Here is a 21,368-nt window from a genome sequence, read left to right on the forward strand (position 1 = left end):
ACGAACGTTTCCGCTTTCACTTTCACTGCTGATTACGAAACGAAGAAAAACTGGTAGCATATTTGGGTGTAGACATCTAGACAGGGTAAACCTTAATCGTGTACAGTACATACATATGTTTAAATCACCAGAATATTCGTAATTTTGGATATTATTTAATAATTTTGGCATAAATCAATGAAGAATTGAATCCCCTTTCAATACATGTAGGTTTTATTTGAATTTATGGCAAATTCATGAAATTATTCGGCATTAAAACCTATTAGATAGCATGTAAAGCGCCGGCAGCGATGAAAATTTCATTGGAAATTGCTTAAACTATTTTGGTCTTTCAAGTGTTTGACGCGAATGGGGATATTGCGCATATGAAAAAAATTATCACAATATTTCCTAGGATCGGGTCAAATTGGTTGGACTAATGGTTCAATGAAGTAATATTATATGAAGTATTATATATATTCCTTTATTAATGCCCAAGGACGGGGTACATTTTGCATGTTACAGTGTATAATTCTTAGAACTGTTTACAGTTTAATAAAGTTTTAAGTATACCTGTGAAGAGGCATGCTGTTATATAATAATTATATTTTATTTCAGAAAAATATGGTTTCTACAGCAGCGTTAATTCAGGGAGCTAGCAGAGGACTTGGTCTTCAGTTTTGTAAAACTTTGTTGTCACGGCAACCAGCACTCAGTATCATAGCAACATGTAGGACACCAGGTCAGGCACAGGAACTACAGGATCTGAAATCAGAGCCTTTACTAGCTGGGAGATTACATATATTGGGAGTTGATGTGAAAAATGAGGCTCAGATACAGGTAAAAGTATTGTCATGATTACTGTTTAATATTACACTAATCAAAACTTCTTAGAACACTTTCACTACATTTTAGGAAACTTCTTTTAGAATTATCGTAATTAATAGTTAGTACACATGACTTCTAGTCAGAATGCTCCATATTCTGCATAATCTCGTTTTTTTGGGTGATTGAATAATGATGTTGTAGGAAGCTGCAGTATATGTGGAATTGCTGTTAAAATGATGTTGCAAGAAGCAGTAGAGTACATAGAAGTTATTTGAGAATGAAGAAGCAGCAGCTAAAATAGGTGGCATTTTGCTTAGAATGATGTTGCAGGAAGCAGCACAGTACCTAGAATTAATGTTAGAATGTTGTTTTAGGAAGCAGCAGAGTATGCAGAGAAACATTTTGGACAGCTTGACCTGTTGGTGAACTGTGCTGGAATTTTACATCCAAGTGGCCGCGGTGAAACAAGCCTGAAAGATTTAAATTTGCAGGTACATACAAAAATTTATCATTAGATTATACTGTGTAATACTTTTAAGCTTGATTAATATAAACTACACTAAATTGTTTTACTTATTAAGTTAATAAAGAAACAGTTTTTGGTTTAATGGCCAACATGTTTCTCAATTGACCACATGTCTACATATACCTCTGCATTGACCATCAGGATTGAAATACCGGTAAAGGATTTAACTTTCCAGTCTGTTTTTATGTCCCTGGCACAAAAATGGGTGGGTCATATAATCTTGCTCCTCTTCATGTGTATGTGTGTTTGTGCTTGCCTGTGTCTGAGTATTTGTCTGTACATATTATGTCCAGCTTAGACATATATGCACAACAAAGCTTCGTACCAATGATTTTTACAAAGTTTCATTGAAATCCCATCAATAGAATTATAGCAGAAGTAATATGAACAAATTTTATTGAAAAAAATTACCATTATTAAAGACCATACATTGTAATAATAAAATCCAAATGATACATTCCAACGATGTAAGCTTTTAGTGAAGTTTTGATGAATTCCAGCTAGTAGTTTCTGAGAAACAGCATGGGCAAAGTGTGGGAGACATAACAGTAGAGATAAAATGAAAGTGTATCAATTAAGACTTAAACCATTGTCAGCTCTGAACAATGCTTGTATTTACAGGGTGATAACCCTTGACTGTATTTGCAGGGTGATAACCCCTGAATGCTTGTATTTGTAGGGCCATAACACCTTCAAGCTTGTATTTACAGGGTGATAACCCCTGAATGCTTGTATTTGCAAGGTATTAACCCCTGAATGCTTTTACTTGCAAGGTATTAACCCCTGAATGCTTGTATTTGCAATGTGATAACCCCTGAATGCTTGTATTTGCAAGGTATTAACCCCTGAATGCTTGTATTTGCAAGGTATTAACTCATGAATGCTTGTATTTGCAAAGTGATAACCCCTGAATGCTTGTATTTAAAGGGTGATAATCCCTGAATGTTTGTAATTGCAGGGCCATAACACCTTAATTGTTGTATTTGCAAGGCCATAACACCTGAATGCTTGTATTTCAAGGACCATAACCCCTGAATGCTTGTATTTACAGGGTGATAACCTTGATCGAAGGTTTGTATATTTGGGGTGATATCCCTTTCTAAATCTTGAATGCTTGTATTTGCAGGTTGATAACCTTGTCCCGAATGCTTGTATTTACAGGGGTTACAAGAGACATGTACTACAAATGCATTTGGTCCATTGTTGATGGGTAAACATTTTGGAAAGTTGTTAACAAAGGGAGGTGGCAGTGTTGGTGTGAAGTCAACTGATGCTAAACAACAGCATGCTGGTGTGTTAGTGAATATATCTGCAAAAGTAGGGTCCACTACAGACAATGGTTAGTCAATAGTTTGGTGTATTAATAGATAGGCTGGAAACAAATTGAGACTATATGTGAGCATGTGCCAGTCTGTTCACTCTGATATTCTTGTTTGGTTTCTGACTCCATTATGCCTCAGTATTGTCAGATAAGCATTCACCCTAACAAGGTGATTTATTACTACAAGAGAGAGAGAGCAAGTTCTCAAAGGTCAAAGCCACATTTATGACTGGACTGTAGGGAAGTTAATAAATAGTATAATGAGCAGTGTAGAGTGTTGATTTGTCCCAAATGCATTCAAAGGTCAGGGTAAAAGATCTAAGGCATTTTAAGTATACAGCACAGACCCTGTGTGACTATGTATGGTGAAACATAAACTGAAATTGGGCAGTATTTATTTTGTCATGGCTAGAAGTCATGTAGACCTGTTCTTATATTCCGTATAATTCTAAAATAAGGTAAAATTCACAAGATTGTAGACCAAATTCAAATATTGTTACCTGCAAAATTGACTTTGCCAGGGCTTCACAGTCATTGATGGAAGTTCAAGTTCTTTTCAGAAGTGGAAGCCTCCATTGAGCATAGTTAATAGAAGTTATGAGACTGTTCATTACTGTCTGTGTGTCATAATTCAGTTTTCACCAAACTCCTTTAAAGTCAGATTCTGTCATACATTCAAATATACTTACCTAAAATATAGATATCCTAAGACCAGTATCAGACAAACAAAATTATTTTATTTTCAGCGCTTGGTGGTTGGTACAGTTACAGAATGTCAAAATGTGCTTTGAACATGGCAACTAAGAATCTCAGTATTGAACTAGGACGTGGTAAAAATAAAGTGATATGTGTTTCGCTTCATCCAGGAACTGTGGATACGGCACTCTCACGACCATATCATAAGAATGTGAAGAACCTGTTTTCTGTGGAACAAAGCGTTTCTAAACTGTTAACAGTTATAGACAGTTTAACTGTAGAAGATAGTGGGAAATTTTTCACATATGATAAAGAGTTGTTACCATTTTGAGTCTTTCTGTAGTAATCATTTAAGTTTGTTTTGATAATAGTGTGTTGCTACATTAAAAAGGTCCATCTGCATAACATTTAGGTTCAGAAATGACACCTAAATCTGTGATTTGTTTATACTTAGCCCATAGTTAGATTTCAAATAAAAATTAATGTTAAATTTACAGATCATGATTGCAGTTTTTCAGCTACAGTCTTAAAGATAGTTCTTTTAACTTCTAAAAGGTCTCTAAATTTTTGGTGGTTAAATACATTACATTGTATAATAAGAAGTTACAAAAACATAAAATTTTAAGGATTCCAGTATACATTTTGTAGTCCTAATTTGAATCTCAGACTTTAAATTGTGGTGGAATTTGGTCCCCAGATTTCTTTTTTTTTCTAGTTTGTCCTTTTCTTAGAAATAAACTCTAAATACCAAATAAATTTTGATGATTTTCAAATGCAGAAAAGGTAATATTTTGAGAATTTGTCAGGATTGTAAAAATTGATGCAGATTACCTATTTGTTGTACAATTCACATACTTATGAGCTTTATGTATTTTGATATTCAGTCAATCAGGGATTTAATTTATCAGGTTCCCCTTCAAGAAGAGAGGGATTATTTTTTTAGCTCATGTCGGTAGGTCAGATTTTTTGTAAACTATTTGGTTTTTGATTGATGATTGCAAAACAATTTGTCCTACAGCCATAATACTTCATACACAATATGCATGATGATAACTTGTGGTCGCCAATGAGCCCTAATGTTTTAGGGGTCAGTAAGTCAGAAGTCAAGGTCATAGTGACCTCTAGATTGAAACAGTTTCAGGTCAATAACAGGAAATTGTTCGAGTCTTTGGCCCTCAAACTTTACAGTATACGTTCCTTTGTTCTTGAGATGACCCCAATTGTATTATGGAAGAGTAGGCCAAAGGTGAAGATCGCAATGGTCTTTCGTCTTAAAGATGATTATGATCACTTGTCAGGAGCGAAACTTCAGGACGATATCCCCTGTTTTGTAGATGACCCTAGTTGTTGATAGGCTCATTTAGTATTTCGTGGACTTGAACCTGAAAATTTTACTCCATGTTACACCTGATGGACCATCATATTGGGCACATATGTTAAACAAGTTTTATGTATACTGTTCTTATATAAAGGTCATAGCATAACTGTCATTTACTGTGATTTTATAATGCCCACTTTCAAGAAAAGGGGGCACAATTAATGTTTTGCTCATTGTCTATTTGTTTGTCCATCCACCATTAGCTCAATAGACACTTTTGTTTCTGGTAAACAAATAGCGAAATACACAGGCTTTCACTGGTAAAACTTCAAAGGGTGCATGCCTGTGGTTAGTAGATTAGCGTTATAGGTTTTGGAGATCAATGGGTCATCAGTTGTGGTTACATTAACTTTGAGACTGAAAACTGTTTCTGGTTGATAACAAAAGAACTTTTTGGCTAACAGTGATCAAAATTTATAGCGTGATTGCCTTTGGATTATTGCCTGCGGTCAGCAGATTGCCCCTTTTTGGGTCAAAGGACAAGGTCACAGTGACTTTGGAACTGACAACAGTTTTAAAAAATATCTTGACACTTCTGGGCCTACTGCCATCATTTTCAAAGGAGGATTGCCTGTGGACAGGAGTTGATCCCTATTATTTATTTTTTGGTGCGGGTTGGGATGGGTCTGAATCTCAAGGTCAAGGTCATTGAAAATAGTTTCTGGTCAGTTATTGGAGAATGCTTTAGCCTATAGTCTTCAAATTCCATATGTTTGTTGATGATGCCTGTTGTTTCTTAGATCACTGCATATAAAATTACACACCAAGTTACCATCGACAGGCCATCATAGGGGGCATATGTGTTTTACAAACAGCTTCTTTTTCTTCTATGTTCAGTGTGTGTGTGTTTATTACATAAAATATGGAAGATTTGTTACTTATGGCTTCACTTTTTTCCATGTGGATAAAACTTATTCCTCTACTAAGATGTCTTCGTTCACTTAATCCTGATCAAGATCTTTTTGACATGTCAGAAAAACTTGTTTACATGTCTCAACATCTCTTTTTAGATGTCTGAAGAAATGTTTATACTCAAAGAATACCTTCCTTTGTGCGAGTAATATAGCCTTTAACTTTTGGAGATGACTATTATGGACACATTTGATCCAACATAAATTCAAACAAAATTTATAAGTTCACCAGAGTATAACATGCTCACCTGCTCTAGGTGAGTTATGAAGATCACTCGCTGTCTGTCATCCATCTGTTCATACTCTGTTCATCAACATTTTCTGTAAATGATATCTCTTCTAAAATCACTTGGTAGAAGTGGATGAAAACTTAGCATAGATGATCCTTAGGTGGCCATCTACCAAAGTTGTTGAAAGAAATCTATTTCATACAAACCCCTGGGTGCAATGGCATCAGAGGGCATGGTCACTTACTCCTATATGTATAAAGTAGAACTTTTAAAACTCTTCTTGTCAGAAACTGCTGGATGTAGGTAATGATCAAGTTCTAACCAGAATAACCTGAGGTTCAGGGTGAGTTATTTGTATATGTGAATGGTTTGTCGTCCATTGTCTGTTGTCAACATTTTAACTTAAAACATCTTCTCCTTTGAAACTTTTGGTCAGAATTACACCAAACTTTGTCTGTACATAGCATCATTGTAAGATCCTCATCCAAATTTATTCAACTTTTCTTCTTTTAATGGCAGGTAGAGCTAAAAAGAGAAATACATTGAAACAACTTTTAGATGACTATTGAGTATTCATCAAACTTGGTCTGCAGCATAATTATCTTCTTATAATTTTGTTGAAATGGAGGGGGACAGGGCACTTTGCCCCCAGTTATGGGCTGCTAGAGTTAAAATAGGAAAAGCCTTTAAACAACTACTTCTCATGAAGTACTTTATGGTTCTTCAAACTTGGTCTGTAGCATCATTATAAGGTCCTCTTCTGTAGTTTGGTCAATGGCCCCTGTTAGGGGCAGACAGAGCTAAAAATTGAAATACTTCTAATTTAATTTGCTTAAATGGCACACTTGGCCCCTGTTAGGGACTGCTAGAGCTAAAAATAGAAATACTTTTAAACTATATTTTATGAATTGTTTGATGGATCTTCATCAAACATGGTCTGTAGCATCATTATCAGGTCCTCTAAGGAAGGCACTTGATCTTTAGTGACTACTAGACTTAATTTTAAAAATAGAAATAAATTTGAACATTTTCTTCTCATGAAGCATATGATTAAATATGGTCTTTAGCATTCTTATAATGTCCTGTCTCAAATTTTTTAAATGGGGGCACTTGGTTGCTTGAATGTAGCTTGCAATTCCACTACCGTCCATGAACAGACTCGATCAAACTGAGCCTGCAACATTTTCATTTATGTCGTGTTGGGCGACGTGTGGTTTCACATTTTTATTAGCTCACCTGTCACAAAGTGACAAGGTGAGCTTTTGTGATCGTGCGGTGTCCGTTGTCCGTCCGTCCGTGTGTGCGTCTGTGCGTCCATAAACTTTTGCTTGTGACCACTCTAGAGGTCACATTTTTCATGGTATCTTTATGAAAGTTGGTCAGAATGTTTATCTTGATGATATCTAGATCAAGTTTGAAACTGGTTAACGTGCCATCAAAAACTAGGTCAGTAGGTCTAAAAATAGAAAAACATTGTGACCTCTCTAGAGGCCATATATTTCACAAGATCTTCATGAAAATTGGTCAGAATATTCATCTTGATGATATCTAGGTAAAGTTTGAAACTGGGTCACGTGCCATCAAAAACTAGGTCAGTAGGTCTAAAAATAGAAAAACCTTGTGACCTCTATAGAGGCCATATATTGCACAAGATCTTCAAGAAAATTGGTCAGAACATTCACCTTGATGATATCTAGGTCCGTTTCGAAACTGGGTCACGTGCCATCAAAAACTAGGTCAGTAGGTCAAATAATAGAAAAACCTTGTGACCTCTCTAAAGGCCATATTTTTCATGGGATCTGTATGAAAGTTGGTCTGAATGTTCATCTTGATGATATCTAGGTCAAGTTCGAAACTGGGTCACGTGCCGTTATAAACTAGGTCAGTAGGTCTAAAAATAGAAAAACCTTGTGACCTCTCTAGAGGCCATATATTTCATGAGATCTTCATGAAAATTGGTCAGAATGTTCAACTTGATGATATCTAGGTCAAGTTTTGAAACTGGGTCACGTGCGGTCAAAAACTAGGTCAGTAGGTATAAAAACAGAAAAACCTTGTGATCTCTCTAGAGGCCATATTTTTCATGAGATTTTCATGAAAATTAGTGAGAATGTTCACCTTGATGATATCTAGGTAAAGTTCAAAACAGGGTCACGTAACTTCGAAAACTAGGTCAATAGGTCAAATAATAGAAAAACCTTGTGACCTCTCTAGAGACCATATTTTTCAATGGATCTTCATGAAAATTGGTCAGAATTTTTATCTTGATAATATCTAGGTCAAGTTTAAAACTGGGTCACATGAGCTCAAAAACTAGGTCACTATGTCAAATAATAGAAAAAATGATGTCATATTCAAAACTGGGTCATATGGGAAGAGGTGAGCGATTCAGGACCATCATGGTCCTCTTGTTTTGATATTGCTTATGGTTGCAACCTTTAGTCTGGTGCTGTAGTGTTTGTAATATAGTAACACAGTTGCTTTGGCAATACTGTTATAGGTATCATATTTACACACAACACATTGGTGCTGATGTTGCTTATGTTATAGCGGTGATCATTAGCCTGGTGATGCTTTTGTTCCTATTTACCAACATACATTACTCAGGTGCTGCAGTTGTTTGTGTATAGTGACACACATAACCCTGATTGTGACATTGTTTGTGTATAGTGACACACATAACCCTGGTTGTGACATTGTGTTATAGTGATGCACATAACCCTGGTGCATAAATTGTTTGTGTTATAGTGACACACATTACCCTGGTGGTAAAGTTGTTTGTGTAGTGACTGTTGTTCATGTTATAGTGACACACATTACCCTGGTGCTCAAGTTGTTTGTGTTATAGTGACATACTTTACCCTGGTGCATAAATTGTTTGTGTTATAGTGACGCGTATTACCCTGATGGTAAAGTTGTTTATATTATAGTGACACACATTATCATGGTGCTGACTGTTGTTTGTTTATAGAGACACATATTATCCTGGTGTTGACTGTTATTTGTGTTATAGTGACACACATTACCCTAATACTCAAGTTGTTTGTGTTATAGGAGAGATCGCCATGACGTCACGCATAAATACCTGTTTATCTGGTGGTGGGTAAAACAAATGTTTTTACATCGTTTGTGTATGGGATCTGAATTTTTAATTTTTAATAATTTTTTCGCTCATTTATGGATTTTAAAAATTCAAAAAGTTTTGAAATGCTTACGATTTTCATATTTTTCCATTTAAATATCTTTTTAAAATGAATAACCGTTTTAAATGACATAAGATTTTAATAGCGGCGTAGCGATCCTCCAAACTTTTTGAAAAAAAAACGCTGTAAGTTAAGCGTTCATAATTAATCCATTTAATTTCGAAATTATAATCAAAAGTAATCAATAAATTGCTTGTTTTATACACTTTCCATTGATCAAAAAATTATTGATATTATTTGTGTTTTAAGAAAGTTTAAGCTGTTAGAAAAACATCACTGTTTACAAAAAACATGAATGCTCGGCGTCTGCCCACCCGGTCTTTGTCTTATCAGTTCTAAAAATAGAAAATACAATGGACTTGTTTACAAACACGATCTCTCCTATAGTGACACATATTATCCTGGTGCTGACTGTTGTTTATGTTATAGTGACACACATAACCCTTGTTGTGAAATTGTTTGTGTTAAAGTGACAAACATTACCCTGGTGCTAAAATTGTTTCTGTAATAGTGACACACATTACCCTGGTGCTGACTGTTCTTTGTGTATAGTGACACACATTATCCTAGTGCTGACTGTTGTTTGTGTTATAGTGACACACAATACCTTGGTGCTTAAGTTGTTTGTGTTATAGTGACTTGCATTATCCTGATGCTGACTGTTGTTTGTGTTATAGTGACACACATGCTAAACTTGTTTTAGTTTTAGTGACACACATTACCCTGGTGCTAAAATTGTTTGTGTTATAGTGACACACATTACCCTGGTGCCAACTGTTGTTTGTGTTATAGTGACGCACATTACTCTGGTACTCAAGTTATTTGTCTTATAGTGACACACATTATCCTGGTGCTGACTGTTGTTTATGTTACAGTGACCCACATTACCCTTGTTGTGAAATTGTTTGTGTTAAAGTGACAAACATTACCCTGGTGCTAAAATTGTTCTGTAATAGTGACACACATTACCCTGGTGCTGACTGTTCTTTTTGTATAGTGACACACATTATCCTGGTGCTGACTGTTGTTCGTGTTATAGTGACACACATTACCCTGGTGCTAAAATTGTTTGTGTTATAGTGACACACATTGCCCAGGTGCTGACTGTTGTTTGTGTTATAGTGACACACATTATCCTGGTGCTGACTGTTGTTTGTGTTATAGTGACACATATTACCTAGGGCTAAAATTACACACATTACCTTTGGTTCTACTGATGTCGTTTGTATTATAGTTACACACATTACCTTCGTTCTGCTGCTGCAGTCGTTTGTAGTGTACTCTGGAGCTGCTGTCCCTGCAGAGTTCTGCTCAAAGTCAAATCAATACTTATTTAACCTCATTTTGTCTATTAAAAATAATTTCCTTTGTTGATTAATAGACTGATTGTTGCTAAAGTCATGTTCTTCAAAGAGAGATCATTAATAATCTATAACCATAAACATCAGAGAATCGATTTGCTACGCTATAATCACTCTGTGGAGAGAGAGTTAATCAGAGCAACTAGAGTTGTCTGGATACTGGTGCAGTCTTATACCTGTAAATTATACATTTTTAGTTTCAAGCTTCCGTTTAATAATACAAAAACTTCTAGGGAAATTGAATAAATTAATGCTAAGAGTGTTGATGTTGTTATAGGACTTGTTCAAGTTATGGACGTCGACATGCAGCATAGTAATTTCAAGTGTCTCGGCCGTTTGAGGGTAGTTGTAATTTAGAGAATTGAAAAATAAATGCTAGTAGTTATTTTCCCTGCATTTGAAAAGTGATTATGATCCGTAACAGTATATAAATTATGGTAAGTACATACGCAATTTCAAACTGATTGTATTTACATCAGGACCTAAGACGTCAGTATGTTTCCGTATGAACGTGCAAACGAGATGTCACTTGTGACGTAAAAATATTTAACATCACGTCAAAAATTCATTTATGGCAATATTTTCAGTTTTGCTCTGGCTAAAGAACAAATGTATTTCATGTATATAATACTGAAAGTGATATAAGATTATTAAGTTTGCATCGTGAAGTATGCACTCGGCCTTTCTCGAATAATATTGCGCCATACACCATCCCCACTGCAGAACTCGTGCGTATTTCGCAATGCAAAGCTGGTAATCTTAAGTTATCTCCACCAGATCTTTTTTAAATCAAAATAATCAATAGTTTGACAATTTATTTACTTTTACTTCTGCAAGACATTTAACCAATTTTATACACCATTACTGCTGTATTCTGTACTCGATAGCTGCTACATACAACTGCATCACTGGTGCGTCAACCTGCAGGACAGTTTCTCGTGCAGCCGATGGACTCGTACACGACCAGTGTTCTGTTGACAAATAAAGACGTGTCTTATCCACACACTTAAGACGTATTCTTGACGTCGTTCGGAATTTTGACGTCATCAAAAACATTTTCAGTAACATACGTTACAACCACACTGCTTTCAATATGCAAAGCAGAGCTAGGACTGAATTCATATTCAGTTTATTCGGTTAGGTGTGATATGATTGCTTCTTTTAATTTTTACTGCTAGAAAGAACGAAAAATGTACAGCGAGTTCTCAAAGTTTATTTTTTTAAATCTAGTATAAGGTCGCTTATTTCAGTCAGTGATTTTATATTCAATTTCTCCCATGTATCGAAGCTCCAGCGGCGCATCAACTTGAAGCATGACAACTCGAGCACTGGTCGCTTGGAAACACGCCCAGTGTTCTGAAAAATGGTCGTTGTGGAGTATTGCAAATGAACTTGTATTCTACATGAAAACTGCATTAACGTTGTCAAATTATGCAATATTACATAAACTCAAATACTGCATGTACTGATTTGTTGACTTTAAAAACATGGACTATTCCATTTACATTGCAGCAGACGTATAGTTCGGACTTACTATAATCGAATTTCCCCAGACGTTGGTTGTAGGCCTTGTCAGTGATGTTGAACACATCTCCACCTAGACTGTCTTTGATACAGATTGTTCTCTCCGTCTAAAAAGAAAATTAACAGGGACAATTACAGAAAGGAAGCCTAGCCTTTATGGCCCCATAATTTAAGTTATAGAACGACGTAATCGTGTTTTATATTCAATTTAATACATTCATTGCCATGGTTCTTAACAATTTAGCGCACATCTATCTTCAATGTTCATGTACTTATTGTCTCTTGTGAGTAAATGACCCTTATTTGAGGTTCATTGGACAAAGGCTAAGGTCACAGTAACATCGAGAAACTACTGTTTCAGATGAATAACTGGAGAATGCATCCTGCTTGGGCATATAAGGACTACCAAAATTCATTTGATGATTGCTTACGATCAGTAAATATCTCTTTATGTTTTTGTCAGTAGGTTAAGATCACCGTGACTGCTGTCGGATCCATATTTTTAGTTTTAATTTTTCGTTGGATTTAACGTCGGACCGATACAAGTTAGATCATATGGCGGCTATTCCAGCTTTCGAAGGAAATGAAGATCCAATGTGCTCTAAGCATTATTTCATCACGAACGGGCACCTGGGTAGAACCACCAACATTCCGGGCTTCCGCACATGAGAATTCTACACTCAAACGAGCCGATGTATAACTGAAGAACGGCTGATCCTTGGTGTGTCCACAAAGTGTATAAAAATGATACATCCAAAAAACACCAAACAAAAGGCCATCAAATGTGTTTCTTTGACAGGACACTCTGAGCTGCCCAACGCTACAGTTGAAGCACTCTGTCTAAAAGGTCGCATGATAAAAAATATCTGTTACTTAGTAAGAGACACATGATTTGGCGAACTAACGAACATCCATGTATTATGTAACGTGTGTTTTCATGCTCTTTTACAAACCTCGTGCACGTTTTGAAACTCGAGCATCGTGTGACCTTTTGGATAGTCCCATCGGAATGTACCATTTCTACAGTTTGCTGGCACTTTAACAGTTGTTGTGAAGTCGTTAGTATTGGGAATTCTGTGAATACAGTTTGGATCAAATATGTCGTTTTCAAAGTATGTTAACACAGAATTTTGTAAATAACTTAGTTTTGTTGATTCCTCTTGGACAGTGACTTAAGTCGGGTTGTTTTATTCCATTCAATTTACACAAGCTGTAACATAAATTTTTCTAATATAATTACTGTCTTACATAACGGAAAACTTGTTGTAAAGGGAAATATACTTGCTTATCAAATTGTCTCATTGTATGACACTGGTTAAACCATACAGAACTTTACTCACCCGCCTGAATATTGTGGAAAAACGTCACATGGGTCATCGAACATGAACCCAGAAACAGAGATACAGCCAACGAGAAAAGAAATAAATATTCCAGTAGTCCACATGATTTACAATTTTCTTCTTTTTATATGACCTATATGTGGATATAAAAGTATGCTAATGTCAAAGTTTTGATATAAAATATGATAAGAAAAATGATATAAGCATGACCTTTTGGTTCTTGTTCTAAAATACTGGCCGATAGTGTACACAAAATAGTATGTACTTTGATATAAGGAATCAGAGTTCCGGAGGGCCATGTACCAACTCTAGGGGTACATCCTCACCCTACGGTTGATGATCACCGAACATTTTGAAGAAGTAATTAAAGTTATATGAGCCGTGCCATGAGAAAACCAACATAGTGGGTTGGCGACCAACATGGATCCAGACCAGCCTGCGCATCCGCGCAGTCTGGTCAGGATACATGCTGTTCGTTTTTAAAGCCTATTCGAATCGAAGAAACTGTTAGCGAACAGCATGGTTCCTGACCAGACTGCGCGGATGCGCAGGCTGGTCTGGATCCATGCTGGTCGCAAACCCACTATGTTGGTTTTCTCATGGCACGGCTCATATATTGAACTGCCACACCTTAAGGTTGAATCTTCGTAATTAAACGCTACGATCACAAATGTTGATGCTCAGTATTAAAAAATAAATCGACATATCACGTTTTGTTAATAAGAAAAAATGGATATGCTCTTTCGAAGATTTATTGAACTCTGATTGAAAATAGAGAAGTTCAGACTTGGGGACTCGACAATGGCCGCAAAATCATAACAAAATATTAGAAAAACGTGTATTATTGTACAAAAGTGTTTTGGCTCAAGTGGACACTTAAAAACTGAATCATCTGGAGAAAATAGAGAGATATCCATGCAACGGATGCAGTGGAACAAGTCTGTGAAGATTACCATTATTGAAAGGAGGAAAGAATTATTTAGCTCTGATGTCCCTAAATCAAACAGGACCATTTGAACAAACTTGAAAGGGGTCAATGCAAGGATACTACAGGCCTATTTTGATGACGTTCTCACTATAAGAAATCGTTCAATTTGCTTTTCCTTTCTATCTCTGGTGGCCGATAAAAGAAGCCGAGCGAAGCCATTTGAAATACTTGAGCGAGGTCATAAAATGAAATTACAGACCAAGTTTGGTAAATACATATCACGTGATTTATAAGTTTTCTTCTATTGATAGTTCTGGCGGTCCCTAAAAGAGACCAAGCTTAAGTAACGGAATCAACTCTATGTAGGGTAAAAAAGCATCACCGCAGATACGTAAAAGTTACATCGCATTTAAATCAATTTGTTCAATTTAAGTCTGTATTATACAAAATACCAGTGCAGGACAAAGCGAAATATAATGATGTAATCCTTTGTAGATCTACAACTGCCTAGCTTGCTTTGACTAACGCGCATATAACTGATATTAAGGGATTCATAATGGACATGCAATAAACTTTTCTTCAGCCATTTTGATCTTTCATTTGGATATATTTAGGTCAAAGAAGAATGGGAAACTGATATTATCCATCATTTTTAAAATTATGTTGTTTTTTTTTTTGTTTTTTTTACATTTCATAGCATAATCTGACAAAACTTACAACCTTTCGCAATTAGCTTACATGATAATATCAGTAAAAGTCGTTAAAAAGTCGGTGCTAGAGGCGTGGACAGTGTTGCATTTTCCATTACAGCTCATGAACAGACTCAATCAAACCGAGTCTGCAATTTTCACTGTTTGCCTTGTACCGAGTGCTTCCGAGGGATCTACTTTTCAGATTTTATGTACTTCACAACAGCGGGTGTTAAGTGCTGTGTGGCGGCCGTAAAATGTCGCCCCGACTTCATCTAAGTGTTGTTATATTTTCTGGTCATTCGGGATCACTGATTTCAACTCATTTAGATTTGAAGATTGAATACTGCTTTAGCTGGTGCTAGTGGGCGTGGGCAGTGTTGCATTTTCCATTACTGCTCATGAACAGACTCAATCAAACAGAGTCTGCAATTTTCCTGTTTGCCTTGTTCTCAGTGCTTCCAATGGATCTACTTTTCAGTTTTTCTTTTCTTTACCATTAAACATGTGTCATTCCACATTGACAATATATTATTTTTTACAGATATAAATACTTCTGGAAAATCGTCGTTTTTTTGTTGTGTTCATGAAGAAACTTTAACTAAATATAGCATATTGTATGGCACAGCAAATCCTACAATATTTTACAGATAAATTTTATTTGTGTTGTCATGGCAATCGGAATTCAAAGCAACACATGCACCATGAGAAGATAGAGGTTTATTACTAAAAGGTTTGTGATGAAACCAAGGAATTCACAGTTATGTTATTATCATAAAATGTATCCAACAGGTTCTCACACGACAACAATTTAGTGATCTATACTTTTGAACGTACAAATGTCAATTACGCGTCCACTGACTTACTTTAAACCATTGTGACTCTTGAAGTTGTAAAGAAAACTTCTTCAAAATTTCACTTCATACGATTAAAGGAATGATTTTTAAATAAATACAAATGTATTTAGTTATCTCAGTTTTGATGTTTTTCGTCGGTTTTTGCAAAGAGCTTTAAAAATAAGATTTCTTTGGTTCTTTTAATAGTTAGTCAGCGGCCCGTTTTCTACGCAACTGTTAACATAGCCGAGTCTGAAAAATTCCATTTGAACAATGATTCCATTCACTTCAGTTACATGGAAAATAGTACATATAGATAGTCATTGGGTAAAAAAACTCCTCTGCCAAATTAATAATAGCAATACCATCCTCTATTTCTGAGGGGAGTTTCTTTAACAAGCATCCTCCCTATATTTTTCACAGATTTAGATTTTGATTTGAATTTCAATGACCAATAAACTATCCCGGTCGAAACATATGTGATATATGACAGCAAACAGCCTTCATTTATATGAAGTCTCTTTGGTCCTTTTGCGATATGTTAGCCGCTTCTCAGCTTGCCATTTGCTTATTGCACACAAAGCATGGTGTCGTAACCTCCACGGTACTCAGAGACTTTGGACTTTTTCGTTGTTTTCAAACAAAAAACCTATAGTAATACCGAGCCGTAGAGACCGGCTGGAATAACCGTTATTATTTAAATATCATTCATATATCATATATACAAACACTATTACAAACAATATAAGAGAAACAAAATTGGCGCGATTCATGGATTTGCAAGAAGTCCAATGTGGTTTATACTTAATTCTTAAATATGTCACCCGAGTCGAGGAATTTTTCCCATATGTATGGTACCGACAGTTCACGTGGGGTGGCCACACTGTCATCGCAGATATAAAAATATTACTCTCGTGCTAAATCACCTACTTAATTTTCATTCTCCAATGATTTAAAATTTGAACTTTAGAACTAAATTTTAATATTAATACTTAATATATAATATTTACTAAATTTTATTAAAATAGATCTTATTGATCTTATCAAATTTTTCTTCATAGTCAGTAGATGTTATGGTAGAACATCAATGAGTGAATTTAAAGCATTTCTGTGTTAAGTCACATCGAAACATATTAAGAACATTCTAGCTTAAATTATGGAGAAAGACAAGGTACATTCAGGACATTAGAGAAGACGGGACTGCACCACTGACATCCAAAATTCAGCTGAATATCTTTCTTTACGTCCTAAGCCAAATCGACGGCAATAAGGGGCAAGTAACTCACATTAGCGATCTGAATCATAATGTCAGTACTTACAACGGTTTTATTTCGTAAGTCGCACGGATTGTGTGACGTTAAATGACACAAAAACGTCGTAAGTATGAACCACTTAACAGTATCTTACTACTGGAATTACTTTTTTACCCGCCCCCCTCCCCCACTTCGAAGAAGCGGGATGCATATTGGTAGAGCGAACGGTTTCCGCTGAATAACTTGAAAATCATTTGACCCAGAACATTAAAAATTTTGGTAGTATGATTGGGCTTATAAAGTAGATGACCTCTATTGTTTCGGGGTCAAAGGTCAAGGTCATAGGAATTTGAACCTTAAAAAACGGTTTCCATTTAATAATTTGAGACAGACTGACGTGACCCAGAACCTTCAATATTGATAGCATGATTGGGTTTGTAACGTAGATGACCCATAGTGGTTTTGAGATCAGCAAGTAAAAAGTCAAGAGAAAAGGGGCCTGAACCTTGAAAACTATTTCCGCTAAATAACTTGAAAACCACTGGACACAGTACCATTAAACTCGATAGCATGATTGGATTAGTAGATAACCCCTATTGTTTTGGGGGTAAATATGTCAAAGGTTAAGGACACATGGACCTCAAAATGAAAAATATTTCTGCGCGATAACTTGAGAAGCACTTGACCGAGCATTCAATCTTGGTAGCATGATTGGGCTTTTGTTTTGGGTCAGTAGGTCATAGGTCAAGGTCATTGGGCCTTGACCTAGAAAACAGTTTCCTCTCAATAACTTGAGAACTACTTGACCAACTTTCAAACTTGATTGCATGAATGGGATTAAAAAGTAGGCGACCCCTATTGTCTGGGGTCAATACGTCAAAGGTCAAGGTCCTACGAATCAGAACATTTAAAACTATTTCTGCAATTTAACTTGAGAATTACTTGACGAAGAACATTTAAACTTGATAGCATGGCTGGGCATATAAAGCAGATGATATTTATTGCTTTTAGATTTTTAAAATCAAATGTCAAGGTCAAAGGAGCCTGTACCTTGAAAACGGATCCACTCAATAACTGTAATTATTTTTTGGGTCAAATGTCAGGGTCACAGGGATATGAATGAAAACTATTTCTACAAAATTTTAACTTGAGAATAACTTGACCTATAGATAATTCAAACCTATAGTGTGACTAGGCATAAGAAGTAGATGGCACCTATTGTTATTAGATTCAGTAAGTTAAATGTCAAGGTCACAGGAGCTTGAACCTTGACAGTGAAAGCTAGTTTCCGCTCAATAACTTGAGAACCACTTGATCCAGTTTTTTTCAAACTTGACAGCTAAATTGGGCTTAAATGACCCTTATTGTTTTTGGGATCAATATTTCAAAGGTCAAGGTCACAGGGATCTGAACATTGAAAACTATTTCTGCACATTAGCTTGAGAACCATTCGTCTCGTTTGTTCAAACTTGATAGGATAATTATTCTTTAATCTAGATAGTCCTAATGCCCCACTTTAAAATGATTTCTAGTTGATTACTCGGTATTTCTTCATCTACCCCATTACTGACTGGCCACTAAGGGGTGGGGCTATGCCTGTCCTTTGAACATCTCTTGTTACATCCTTGTTAATACTATGTTCTTGTACAATATTGATACTTATACAGATCTAATTTCCATTTCACATTTGTAAATGTCAAACAAAATATCAGTATGAAATAAAAGGACCCTGACATTTTCAGTCACATTTTTGTATAATTGCGGTATGATTTTCCTCTCACGAGCACCATCTGTTAGTTTCAGTCATTACAGCTGAAGAACAAAACTTTTGTAGATTTCAGATATATAACAGAAGTTATGACAGAATTTGCATATCCTACCCATGAGACAAGCAACCATATGTACACTGGTACCCGGTATGATGTTAAAGGATCGGTAAAGTTGATGACAAAGAATGGCAACCAACAACAAAGAAAAATACATGACATCGAAAGTATTGTTCGTGATAATTTTGTTCCAAAATGTCGTCTGTTGAAACTGCGTCTTTTTGTGTTGATATGTAGAAGTTTTATGAACACTTTCTCTCGCTTTTTCACCGAAGATATCGTACGGTTATTGCACATCAGAATGAACGCTGCAGGCACAATGAAACACGCGAACGTGGTTATGAAAGCATAGGGCATATTTGTTATATATTGACACATTTTTGTCCGATTCAGTAAGCAGTTGTACTCCTTTACGATTCCTTTAAGTTGAAATCTTGGAGGAATAACGCCAAAAGATAAAATAGCTGGAACAGTCCAACATCCGATAAATAGTATAGTATTGAACTTCCGGTTTAACCTGTAACCACGACTGAAAGGTCGGCATGTGGAAAGGTATCTGTCATAAGCTAACACTGAAAGGTGTAAGGCAGAACTAGTTCGGAGCATGACGTCAAAACTGTTTCCGACGACACAAAGTATATAACTAATTTCAAGAGAAATGCCAACTGTCGCAGTTATCATCCCAAATATCCTGACCGGAAGTACAAAAACTCCAACCAGTGTGTTAGAAACCGTCAAAGAACATAAAAACACCCGTGTATTGGCTTTTAATTTTGGTGCACGAATTATGTAAGCCATTGTAATCACATTCACGGATATATTTACTAACGGGATGATGGTTAAGCAGTACCCAAGTACTTGCACGGCAGAAATGTCATATCCCCAAGTCGGCGTCGAGCATTCTACCTGATTGGCTGAGGCATTTCTCCCGAAAAATGTAAAGTTCATAACCATACGAATCTCTGGTCAGCAAAATAATCGCCTTTTATATATCTTATTTTATTTACAGTCACATTGTCACTATTCAAGTTTGAAGACGATTCTATCCATATTTATTTCTTGTTGTAAAGGAACATACGGATATAAAAATTATCAATTTCCAAGAAAATACTTCAATCCTCCGTATATAACTCTCTATAATTCATCAGAAAACAAACACCAAGCTCACACGATCCAATATTAGATACCCAATTCTGTACGCGCGATGTAATTCTATGCCTCTCACATTATCGCCAGTTACAGCCGATCTGCTCGATCAAATATGACGAGAGAGCCATTAGAGAGTACAGTTACTATTCTTATACCTTGATTTTGAATTGTATTTATCAATCGATATGTTATATTCCTCTGTGTCTTGGTAAGTGAAAAGCCATCTGATGTATTATTAAAGCGTAGCCATTCGTTGATATTTTAACTGATGCACGTATGGATTGGAAAATGACAGAAATGAACTGTCAGAGATATAGCTATTAGTATGTCTTTCTTCTACACTAGTCCACATGAAGATCTTCCACACACACAAAAAAAAACATTTCCTGCCGTATGTTTGTGTTGAAAAATGTTCAACAAAATTTCAAATGATTATGCAATTTAATGCGTTCTATCGAACAGATGAAATGCATCGCGATGGAACGAGTGAGTACGACACACGTAATAACAGCACTGTAAAAGGGTCGTCAAATCAGAACAGAACAGAACAGAACAAAATTTTTATTAAAGACTTATACATGGTGTATCGTCATGCACAACAACATATCATTATATGATAATGGAACATAGATACATGATAATGTATTAAACCAATCATCATGATTATATAACAAACTAGTGTTTTCAATGAACAATTATTTTATATAATACATAGACATAAAATAATCATATACACATATACCTACATACACACATATAATTATAATATAGACAATTCTATCAACATTACATGCTTACATGTGTCATAAAAGTTGCTAGTAGTAAAACAAATGAGACTTTATTGACAGCATTTACAATAGTGCTTCTTGTTTTGTTAGATTCTTTGATATATTTTGCAAGTTTTAATAATGTACTCCTTTTATCTTTTGTAATCAAGTTTATGAACTTGTACATCGATGGTCTATTAAAGTAACATTTCATAACTTATTTTTGATATCTACGTAACATGGGCATATCGAAACAAAATGATATCCATCTCTGTATCTCTAGTGTTACAACATAAACAATATCTTTCATTGCGTGGAATTTTGTTTTACCAATATCGGCCTGTTTGAATTTTAAGAGTATGCGCAGATATTCTAATTCTAGTAACAAAAAAAACACTAACATTTTTATATAGTTTTTGAACCGTCTGTCGGTCTGTCAGTCTGTCAGTCTGTCGGTCTGTCCGCAATTTTCGTGTCCGGTCCATATCTTTGTCATCGATGGATGGATTTTCAAATAACTTGGCATGAATGTGTACCACAGTAAGACGACGTGCAGGGCGCAAGACCCAGGTCCGTAGCTCAAAGGTCAAGGTCACACTTAGACGTTAAAGGATAGTGCATTG

The 21,368-nt window shown here is 35.7% G+C and overlaps 3 protein-coding genes across 6 annotated transcripts; 1 reads left to right on the top strand and 2 right to left on the bottom strand.

Annotated features, from left to right (window-relative positions):
• The first annotated feature begins 16 nt into the window (after positions 1-16).
• Positions 17-5,650, top strand: LOC123546504 (C-factor-like). 3 transcript variants are annotated; one of them, XM_045332842.2, is made up of 5 exons: positions 17-85; positions 598-819; positions 1,182-1,298; positions 2,495-2,672; positions 3,401-5,650. In XM_045332842.2, the coding sequence occupies exons 2-5, from the start codon at positions 604-606 to the stop codon at positions 3,679-3,681; spliced, it is 792 nt and encodes a 263-aa protein (XP_045188777.1). In that variant the 5' UTR covers positions 17-85; positions 598-603; the 3' UTR covers positions 3,682-5,650. The 3 variants fall into 3 exon arrangements, with proteins under 3 accessions (XP_045188777.1, XP_053406835.1, XP_045188778.1); XM_053550860.1 differs by having other exon boundaries at positions 28-53; XM_045332843.2 differs by having other exon boundaries at positions 69-206.
• A 5,583-nt stretch (positions 5,651-11,233) lies between these two features.
• On the bottom strand, positions 11,234-13,464 carry LOC123547742 (uncharacterized). 2 transcript variants are annotated; one of them, XM_045334998.1, is made up of 4 exons: positions 13,298-13,464; positions 12,911-13,031; positions 11,968-12,064; positions 11,234-11,404 (listed from the first exon to the last, which is right to left on the bottom strand). In XM_045334998.1, exons 1-4 carry the CDS (start codon positions 13,399-13,401, stop codon positions 11,295-11,297), a joined length of 432 nt encoding a protein of 143 aa, XP_045190933.1. In that variant the 5' UTR covers positions 13,402-13,464; the 3' UTR covers positions 11,234-11,294. The 2 variants fall into 2 exon arrangements, with proteins under 2 accessions (XP_045190933.1, XP_045190934.1); XM_045334999.1 differs by lacking the exon at positions 11,234-11,404 and adding an exon at positions 11,631-11,789.
• Positions 13,465-16,405: 2,941 nt separating this feature from the next.
• LOC123546505 (5-hydroxytryptamine receptor 4-like) lies at positions 16,406-20,405 on the bottom strand. Its single transcript, XM_045332844.2, has one exon. It carries the CDS (start codon positions 19,781-19,783, stop codon positions 18,803-18,805), a length of 981 nt encoding a protein of 326 aa, XP_045188779.1. The 5' UTR covers positions 19,784-20,405; the 3' UTR covers positions 16,406-18,802.
• Positions 20,406-21,368: the final 963 nt, after the last annotated feature.

The sequence above is a fragment of the Mercenaria mercenaria genome, chromosome 9 (genome assembly GCF_021730395.1).
Source record: "Mercenaria mercenaria strain notata chromosome 9, MADL_Memer_1, whole genome shotgun sequence".
NCBI lineage: Eukaryota > Metazoa > Mollusca > Bivalvia > Venerida > Veneridae > Mercenaria > Mercenaria mercenaria.

Excerpts from the sequence above, each read along its gene's own strand:
- LOC123546504 (XM_045332842.2), top strand. The coding sequence starts at position 604 with ATGGTTTCTACAGCAGCGTTAATTCAGGGAGCTAGCAGAGGACTTGGT. Across the intron at positions 820-1,181 it reads AAAATGAGGCTCAGATACAG|GAAGCAGCAGAGTATGCAGA; the intron begins GTAAAAGTATTG and ends ATGTTGTTTTAG. Across the intron at positions 2,673-3,400 it reads AGGGTCCACTACAGACAATG|CGCTTGGTGGTTGGTACAGT; the intron begins GTTAGTCAATAG and ends TTTTATTTTCAG.
- LOC123546505 (XM_045332844.2), bottom strand. The coding sequence starts at position 19,783 with ATGGTTATGAACTTTACATTTTTCGGGAGAAATGCCTCAGCCAATCAG.
- LOC123547742 (XM_045334998.1), bottom strand. The coding sequence starts at position 13,401 with ATGTGGACTACTGGAATATTTATTTCTTTTCTCGTTGGCTGTATCTCT. Across the intron at positions 12,065-12,910 it reads AGTTTCAAAACGTGCACGAG|ACGGAGAGAACAATCTGTAT; the intron begins GTTTGTAAAAGA and ends TTTTCTTTTTAG. Across the intron at positions 11,405-11,967 it reads TCTGGGGAAATTCGATTATA|AACACTGGTCGTGTACGAGT; the intron begins GTAAGTCCGAAC and ends ATTTGTCAACAG.